Source organism: Nilaparvata lugens, chromosome 2, assembly GCF_014356525.2.
Source record: "Nilaparvata lugens isolate BPH chromosome 2, ASM1435652v1, whole genome shotgun sequence".
NCBI classification, from domain to species: Eukaryota; Metazoa; Arthropoda; class Insecta; order Hemiptera; family Delphacidae; genus Nilaparvata; species Nilaparvata lugens.
The window spans coordinates 34,928,756-34,938,863 of record NC_052505.1 but is presented as its reverse complement, the minus strand read 5'-3'; the positions used below and the strand labels follow the sequence as shown (position 1 = coordinate 34,938,863).

General features: G+C 39.2%; 1 protein-coding gene across 1 annotated transcript; it reads left to right on the top strand.

Moving 5' to 3' along the window:
* The first annotated feature begins 479 nt into the window (after positions 1-479).
* Positions 480-6,378, top strand: LOC120349860 (uncharacterized protein K02A2.6-like). Its single transcript, XM_039421098.1, has 2 exons — positions 480-2,610; positions 6,199-6,378. Exons 1-2 carry the CDS (start codon positions 1,530-1,532, stop codon positions 6,360-6,362), a joined length of 1,245 nt encoding a protein of 414 aa, XP_039277032.1. The 5' UTR covers positions 480-1,529; the 3' UTR covers positions 6,363-6,378.
* The last annotated feature ends 3,730 nt before the right edge of the window (positions 6,379-10,108 follow it).

The window sequence follows — 10,108 nt, the reverse complement described above, 5'->3', positions numbered from 1 at the left end:
AGGCATCGATGGGCACACAGAGTATCCTTGATAATACTAAAAGCAGTTTTATGCAAATTCCAGTTAACAGCATAGATTCAGGGCAACGAAAGTGCTATCGGTGTGGAGAGTCAAATCACATTGCAAAATCCTGCACAAAAAAACATTCATTCTGTTCATATTTCAAACGAGACAACCATGTTGTTGATGTCTGCCTTGCAAGGAAACGCAAAAACACAAAACCACAAAATGCAAAACGCATCAATGTTCTTGATGTCTGCCGTGCAACAAATGTTGACAATCAAGATGAAACTTCAGTTTTGGATGACTGTGAGACACACGATGATAAACAAGTGCCTATCTACAACATGGAATCCAGTATCAGTAACCCTCCGCCAGTTATAGTCACTGTACAAATCAATGGCCACGATACTCCAATGGAATTGGATACTGGAAGTGGAGCTACTGTGATCAATAATAAAACACTCAAAAGCATCCCTAGTAAAGGTAGCAGAAAAATTTTGCCCACTAGCACAATTTTCCGAACCTATGGAAATACAGAAATACATCCGCTAGGAGTTATTTATGTGAATGCCAGCTACAACAACAAATTGGAAACACTTAAACTATACATCACAAAAGAGGACTGCAGCTCAATAGTGGGTAGAGATTGGATAAATGCCCTTAATATTCTCCCTGAGTACCACGGAATAAAAAATCTTGAATTCACAAACAACCCAGACTTGAACAAACTATTGACTGCATACACGAATTTATTCAAAAAGACTGTTGGAGTTGCAAAAGATTACACTTACAATATTGAATTAAAGGATGATGCCCAACCCATCTTCAAGCGTGCAAGACCAGATCCCTTTGCTCTTCAGTCGCAGATTGAAAGTGAAATACACAGACTTGAGACAGAAGGTATTATAAGTAAAATTCAATTCTCTGACTGGGCCACCCCGGTGGTTCCAGTTGTGAAGCCCAATGGAGACATACGTCTCTGTGCGGATTATAAAATTACAGTGAACCCACAGATGTTTATTCCACAACACCCTTTTCCTGGTTATGAATGTGTCTTTGCTAAATTGGCTGGAGGGAAATTGTTCATTACATTGGACATAAAAACAGCATTCCTATACATCCCAGTTACTGACAGTACTTCACAAATACTCACCATAAATACCCACAAAGGACTGTATGCAGTAAATCGATTGATGTACGGCATTAGCTCTGCCCCTGCTGTGTGGCAATCATATATTGAAGGAGTTATAGGTCAGATTTCAGGTGTCTGTGTGGTACATGATGATATAATCATTACAGGCAGCTCAGATAGGGAACACCTAGAACGTTTAGAAGTAGTTCTAAAGAAACTAGATGAAAATGATATCAGACTGAATGAAGGAAAATGTAAGTTTATGCAAAGAGAGGTGAAGTACCTTGGATACATAATTGACTGTGAAGGACTTAGGAAGACATCTGACAAGACAGATGCTATTTTGAACTGCAAGACACCGTCAGACAAAAAATAATTAAAGGCCTTCTTAGGAATGGTTTCATTTTATTCTCGATTCGTGGAAAACTTGTCCACAATTGCTGAGCCATTGTACAATTTGTTGAAAAATGATACAGTATTCAAGTGGACTGAGATTGGAGACAGAAGTATGAGAAGAGTAAAGGAAGAAATTGTATCTGACAGAATTCTTGTACACTACAATCCAGATCTACCTTTGATACTCTCTGTGGATGCATCACCAATTGGATTGGGAGCTGTCCTTTCCCATCAGATACAAGATGGAGAAAGACCAATTGCTTTCACATCACGCACCCTCAATAAGAGTGAAAGGAATTATTCACAATTAGACAAGGAGGCCTTGGAAATCAAATGGGGAGTGGAAAAGTTCTTCAACTACATCTATGGCAGAGAGTTCACCTTGAATACTGACCATAGAACTCTCATACATATTTTTGGAAACAAAAATGGACTACCTGTTCACACGATTGCTACACGACTTTTACATTATGCACTCTACCTCCAAATGTTTCAGTTTAATATCCAATATGTGCCATCAGAACAGCATGGCAATGCTAACTTCCTGTCCCGTCTACCAGCATCTTCACAAGAATTATTCCAGGAGGAAGAAAACCACCTTGATGAAATATCATTATTCCAACTTGAAAAAATCAACACCCTACCAATTACATGCCATGACATTAGGAAAGGAACACGGGAAGACCCAAATCTACTAGAAATACTGGATAAATTGCAGAAAGGAGTATCTGTGGGAGCAAATACTCATTCTATGTCACTTCACAATGGAGTCATATTTTGTGGCAGCAGAGTCTACATTCCATCAAAATATCGGAGGCTCATTCTCCAAGAACTCCACAGTGGTCATCTGGGAATACAGAAAATGAAAGCCTTGGCTCATTCACTTGTATATTGGCCAAACATTAATGAGGACATTGGAAATACATGCAACAACTGTTCCAACTGTATTAACACACAAAATAATCCAGGGAAGGTTCAAACACACTTCTGGGAATATCCTTATCACCCATGGGAAAGAATACATGTGGATTTTGCAGGACCATTCATGGGTCACATCTTCTTTATAGTAGTGGATGCACATTGTAATTATTTCCTAACTGAAAATTGTTTCACTAAAATTATTTCAATCTCCCATGTAACGAACAATGTAAATTCAATTTGTGTGAAAGAATTAGTTAATTCTAGTGTTAGTGCTATGCATCCTGTACCTATTTTAATAAATAATGACAACACGAAAATATATAGTGACGAACATGCATTTGATTTAAGTGTTAATGCAACTAATTTGTCATTTAATGACAAATCAAAAAACAAAATTGATGCTAACAAATTAATTAACACGGCTTTTCAGGCTGAGCAAAAGAATTCAAACATTTTTTCAAGTAGAATGGAGTTATGTGATTTGACAAATGAAAATGAAGACAATGAACATTCAAACTGGAAACTTGTAACTAAAGGAAAAAATAGTAATTCAAGAAAAAACACCTTATCTAAATCCATTCCAAATGTCTTTTTATCTTGCAACTCAGCTAATGTACAAGGATTGAAGACAAGTGACAGGCCTAGTGTGATCTCTACCGGGACTGACTCATATTGCTCTGCTTTATTAAAAAAGCCTAAGACTACTATTATTGGCTCCAGAAAAATTTTCCCCTCCAAACCTGGTATTCTACCCCTCAAGACAGTGGATAGGAGAAAATCAGTTTTCGTCTCTAGGCTGCACCCTGAGGTGACAGACTGAATCTGGTATGGATAAATCTGATTTTGACTGCTACAAACTGAACTCTAAATTCAATACCTATTCATCCTTCAAGATAGTGATTACTGATAGGCTACTTAAGCATGTCATGGCTTCAGACTTCTGGACCGAAGGAATCTTGGTGAGAAAATTCATTCCATCCAATAAGCCTAGGGATCAATCGAGTGCTTTCCTAGGCCAACCAAGCCGGGCTGCCCGGGTCAAGTGACACTCATGAATGATGAGAGTAAGGCTGTTGATTCTACCACTGATGTTTCTCTCGATCTGCTTTTCTATAATGTCCAATGCCTTCGAAATAAAGTGAATGAGTTTGAATTGATTGTCAGCACAAGTAGGAGGTACAAAATACTGTGTTTGTCTGAACACTGGATGTGCCCTGAGGAGCTTAAACTTTTGAACATCTCTAACTATGAGTTGGCTGCTTTCTATAGTCGAAGTGAGTACTAGTGTGGTGGTGTGGCCATTTTCATTGATGTGGATATGCATGCCCTATTTGCATGTGTTGATGTTACTACACATTGCATGAATAAGGCTCATGAATTTGCCTGTCTTTCTTATGAGCTTGCTAGACTGTATATTGTTCTGGTATACCGCTCCCCAGCTGGGAATTTTGAGAACTTCCTCCTTTCCCTTGAGAAACTTACTGCTGAACTTACCAGGGTAAACCCAAGCTTTGAGGTTGTGATCGGAGGTGACCTCAATGTGGATCTGCTGAAGGCTGATAACAGGGCTAAAGATTTTATCAATCTCCTTCGATCCTTGGACATGTATCTGGCCAACTGGCAGCCCACTAGACTCGATGCTTACCTGGACAATGTGGCTTCAACCCTGAGGATTGATGACTGCATTAGGTGCTCTCCCTTAAACCTTTTCCTCAGTGACCACCTGGCACTCGAATGCACAATTGAGGTGTCCAATCTGGTGTCTGAGCCTGTGATCATCAGCAGCACATCTGGGTGAGGCCCATTACACAGTGTGGACAGCAACGTTTCCTCCAGCTCCTGGATAACATCAACTGGGACCTGCTGTTGGTTCACCCCTGTGCTGAGCTGAATTTTACATCATTCTTCAATCAGTTCCTGTGCATCTTCAATGGCTGTTTTCCTCTAAAGAGGATCCTCCAGGGACAAAGTAAGAGGCATGGAGTGGCCTGGGTCACAGATGGATTGCTTGATTTGCGTGACCTGATGCTTGTGGCATATGAGAGATTTCGAGCTGATAGACTTCCATCTTCGAGGAGAATCTACTCTGGCCTGAAAAAGTCTTACCAGCAGGCAGTTAGGATGGCCAGATTGCAGTTCAACTCTGCACTTATTGACCGGTCTCCCAATAAGTGCAAGGCTGCCTGGAGTATTATCAGAGCAAGTACGGGTTCTTCAGTGCCATCTACTATTCCTGTTTCTGCGGATGATCTACATGACACCTGGACTGACTCGATTCATAGGATCCGTGGGGGGATCCAAGCTTCCTCCTCAGTGGCGGTGGACCTGCTGGCTGCCTCAGTTCGCCCTCCAGACTCTCAGCTCCTGACCTGGCGCCCTGTGATGTGTGAGGATGTTTTACGGATTGTGACTAGCTTGAGCAAATCTACAAGTAAAGACATTTATTATATGTCTAGCTTATTTATTAAGGACATCATATTGTCTATTATTGAGCCTTTAACTGTTTTTATTAATCAGTGTCTCTTACAGGCCGTTTTTCCTGATGAGCTGAAGGTTGCAAAGACAGTACCAGTCTTCAAGAAGGGAGATAAAACTGACCCATCTAACAGGCCCATTTCTATTCTGCCTATAATCTCGAAAATTTTTGAGATTGTGATTGCGGAGCAGCTCCTTGAATATTGTGAGCAGTGCAGCTTGTTTGTGGCCACCAAGTTTGGTTTTAGAAAAGGAAGATCGACTGCTGATGCTGTCGATTTCCTTCTGCGTAAAATTTATGAGTGCTTTGAGAGGCGTGAGCTTGCTGGGCTCACATTATGTGACCTCAGCAAGGCTTTTGACACGCTTGATCATGCAATCCTTCTGAGAAAACTCAAGCACTATGGGGTCAGTGGACCCCCTCTTAGATTGATTCAATCCTACCTGGGGGGCCGCAAGCAGGCTGTACTGGCTAATGGTGTGTTGTCTCGTATAAGAAACTGTGTCAACTGTGGTGTGCCTCAGGGCTCTATCCTGGGGCCACTTCTATTTTTGATTTCAGTGAACGAGATGTAGCTCGCATGAATGGCAGAAGTGTTGTTTGCTATGCAGACGACACCACTTTTTACGATCATGGTCATGGAGTTGATGTACTGAGGGCCGAGATGTTGGAGACCAGGTTGTTTGCTACGGACTGGTTTTCTGCAAACATCTTTCTTCTCAATGATGATAAAACACAGTCAATCATATTCAGCCTCAGAAATGGGGATGAGTATGATTTTTTCCCGGTGAAGCTGCTTGGGTTTGTTCTGGATAGAAAGCTCTCTTGGGCTGACCACATTGAGGCTGTCTGTTGCAGGCTGAGCAGAGTGGTTTTCCTGCTCAGGAAATTGAAATCCTGTATTCCTGCTTCCTATCTTAAGGTCTGCTATTTCTGTTTTTTCCAGAGCATTGTCCTGTATGGCCTCACGCTTTGGGGTGGAGCCACAGATGTTTCACGAGTGTTACTCATTCAGAAGAGGGCCCTGAAGATCCTTTGTGGTGCTGAGCGTCTTGCCCAATGTCGTCCCCTCTTTGTGAGAGAGAGAATCCTCACAGTCTTCTCCCTCTATGTACTTCAGACCCTCTGCAGAACACATGCAAATGTGGGGGAGCTTGCAACAAGGCAGAACTATTTTTGATAAATTTCTTTCCTGTTGCTTGCTTTTATTTCTTTTTCTTTTGGACTAGACTGGCCTACTTGTTTCTGTTTGTTTTCTCATAAAAATAACACTCAAAGTGGATCGAAGTGGAGATTGTGAATAACACTTCAGCTCGTTCTGCTATCCTGATCTTGGAAAAACTCTTTTGTAGATATGGCTTCCCTTGCACCTTAGTTTCTGACAATGCCAGTGCATTCACATGTGCAGACTTTCAACACTTCATAGAACTGTAAGGAATAAAACACATTACATCAGCACCTTTCCACCCTGCATCAAATGGCCAAGCTGAGAGATATGTTTTCACACTGAAACAAGGACTTCGGGCATTAAAGACATACAATGGCTCCATCCAACAGCAGCTAAATACATTCCTGTTCACATATCGCCGGGCACCAAATGTCACCACTACTGAATCACCTGCAAAGCGGTTCCTCAACCGTGAAATACAATCGCGACTAGATATCCTGCGTCCTGACATCATAAAGACTGCACAAGATAACCTCAAGAGCAGCGGACTCCTGCGAACCTTTTATGAGGGACAAAAGGTTGCAACACGTAATTATTCATCAACTGACAAAAAATGGAAAATTGGAAGAGTAGTCAACAGGGATGGGGATTTGAACTACACAATATTAGTGGAGGGGCAGTTGTTGCCACGCCATGCAGATCAAATCAGAGCAGTGGTGGCAGGAGCAGAGGAGGATTCGCCTGCCAACTTGAATCGGCCAGTGTTGGCACGCCAAGTGACTCAGCCACCAGGAACGCAGCAGGCAGAAAGCAGCCAGGGCGTGGAACAGCAGCCATCGGTAGCGGTGGAGATACAGCCACAACCTGTAGATGCAGCACAGCAACAACCTGTAGACGCAGCCCCTGAGCCAGTCCTGCCAGAGCCACCACGTCGATCAGGGAGAGAAATAAAGAGGCCAGTACATTTGAACTTGTAAGATAAGGGGGAAGATGTCATATACCTTCCAATTACTGATTAAGAAGGAACTGGCCAACGATTTGATTCATATGGCTATGTACAACACGAAGTTATTATGATGAGAGTAATCAAGAAATAAAGTGATATAATTTCCTACCAATGAGTTAGTTTATTATTAAAAAAAACCTAAGGATACAACAACAACTATGAAAACATTGAATTCATCTTTGAAACACTGATTTATCCTATTTTTTTTAATTCAACACTTTACTGTTAGATATTACTACCAATTGATTGAGAAGGATATGTTTTGGGAATAATGAATGCTGCATGACTAAGCACAAAGGAAGTCCGTATTTACATGTAAATGGAAATATTGATTGTCAGATAAATTTCATGATTCACCAAATAAAGTAAAGTGTGACATGAGATGCATTGACTTTTTGGCGGTACGAAGTTCGCCAGGTAAGCTAGTTGTAAATAAACAAACCACTCCTTGTCTCAGACAGCACCGTATCGCGCATGCGTTAGCAACGGGTTTTTCCCGTTCCATTCAGTCAGATCTTTGAATGTAACGTTCTTTGTGATGATGGTTACCGAGCACTGTAACTGGAGCCAATCGTCATTCTATTTGATGAAGATATTATTATCCAATGATGATTTATCATTAAATTCAATATAATAATCAATTTATTATTATTTTATTTAATAAAAGAAAGAGTACTTTTGAAAAATATAATTAATAAAATATAACAGTTGTTATTTAACTGATGTTAAAAAACACTATAACTAAGTCAGCATATTGTCATTTCAAAACAAAAACCGAACCCTTAACCTCCCCTTTTACATTTAAAACATCAATAAACATAACTATTTGAAAAAACTCTATTCCCTTCAAGCTTATTGCAATTTCAAAGCAAAATCCTAACCTATCTATCCACCTTTGAAATATCAAAAAGCATTATTCTACCTGGACCCTAGCCCTTTCTAGCATATTGCAATTTAAAAGCAAAAACCTAACCTAACCTTATGGAACATTATGAAATATAATCCAGAAAAAACCTAACCACCAACCCCTAACCCCTTCACATTTAATAATTTAGATTTCAAAGCAAAATCCTAACCCCCTAACCTATCCTTTCACATTTGAAACATCAAAAAACATAACTCTAACTGCACCCTAGCCCCTTCTAGCATATTGCAGTTTCAAAGCAAAAACCTAACCTATCCTAATAGCACATTATCAAATATAACCTAAATAAAACCTAACCTCTAAACCTTTCACATTTAATACTTTAGATTTATTTGTCATCTTTAGAACAAAACATAAACATGTGGTTCATTTCATGAACATGTTCACAAACATGTGGTTCATTCCATGAACATGTTCACAAACATGTGGTTCATTTCATGAACATGTTCACAAACATGTGGTTCATTTCATGAACATGTTCACAAACATGTGATTCAAAGCAAAATCCTAACCGCCTAACCTATCCTTTCACCTTTGAAGCAGAGAAAACTCCTATAATAATCCTATAAAACTCCTTGTAATTCTTTGCTTTGAAACATCAAAAAACATAACTCCACCTAGACCCTAGCCCCTTCTAGCATATTGCAATTTTAAAGCAAAAACCTAACCTATCCTAATAAAACATTATTAAATATAACCTAAATAAAAACTAACCCCTAACTCTTTTACATTTGTTGAACGAGACAAGGATAGCAACACTATTGCAAATCGTACACTACCATTATAACGTGGACCTCACTATAGATACTCAAAGAATACTTTTGAATAACTGTGACTGTTGCTGGCCGTTACTCTGTTTCTGAGACAAAGAGAAGCTCCTGTAAATAAAGCTTTATTATTAATAGTCAACGCTGAAAAAAGACAGGCTCAATCACCAGGAATACTATAAATTCTATGAAGGACCAGTAAGTCATTAATTTTGAGTAGTTTAATCACTTACATTATGGACACTGGATACATTATGGACAATCAATACGTATGAAATTTATTAGCTACAAAATACAAAACTTTGATTCAAGTGACCCTGACTACTACAATATGAATATTCATTGAGATCAAATATAAGAAATTACTCACATCTCTCATCCACTCGTACTTTTGGTTCACAAAATATTAACACAAAAATATATGTTATATTGAATGAACTCACGGCTAGTACCTACTCAAGTTTTTCTTTTTCTGGCCGTGTTACAAATAAATGTAGGTTTGTGTTTGACATCTTGTTTTTGTGATCTTGTTGTCTATTAAGAAATTTGTCAATGTGATTTTTGTTTGCAATAAAATTTGAATTTGAAAAAAGAATCATCAACAAACTCCTAACCAAAGAAAATCTCTGTGCTCTGTCCTAATCGGAATGTATGAGACTCCATAAACAACTGATAGAAGGTGCAAACAGAACTGGACAAACATACAACAATGGAACAAACACGTGGCAAGCTCGCGCTTTCGATTCATGGAAAATTAAATTCGATCAGCTGATTGATAAAATTATTTTAAGCTTTCCAATGATTACAACATAATTATGTTAGAATATCATGTGTCAATTATCTCAGTTCCATATGGCATTCACATTACCATGTTCATAACCTTACTAAATAGGATCCTTTTTCATCCTTTGAAACCCTTAGATGCAAAATATCTCAAAATCCGTTCTTAGTGCGCGTCTAGCATGTTTGAAGAATATTTGTGCAAAGTTTTAAGTCTGTAAGCCAATTAGTTTGAGCTGTAGTGTGATTTTACATCAAAATTTTCGAAAAATGCCCTCTCCTGAACCCCCTGTGCTCCTGATTAGAATTTTTCTGCATAGATCTTATTTTTTTCGTAGCTGAACAAAAAAGTTTCTTATGAATTTGCTGTGAAATGAACGGTTAAAAAGTACAAAATTTTTGGGGGGCCCCAGCTCCCTCAGGGGGGTAAATTTCTAAAAATCCTTTCTTAGTGGATGTTTTGAGGCGACCATGAACAATTGTGCAAAATTTCAAGTTTTTAGGCTCAGTAGTTTGGGCTGTGGTGTGATTACA

What these genes read in the sequence shown, in the direction of transcription:
- LOC120349860 (XM_039421098.1), top strand. Translation starts at nt 1,530, where the DNA reads ATGGTTTCATTTTATTCTCGATTCGTGGAAAACTTGTCCACAATTGCT. An exon ending in CTTTATAGTAGTGGATGCAC is followed by an intron (nt 2,611 to 6,198) that starts ATTGTAATTATT and finishes CATAAAAATAAC; the next exon opens with ACTCAAAGTGGATCGAAGTG.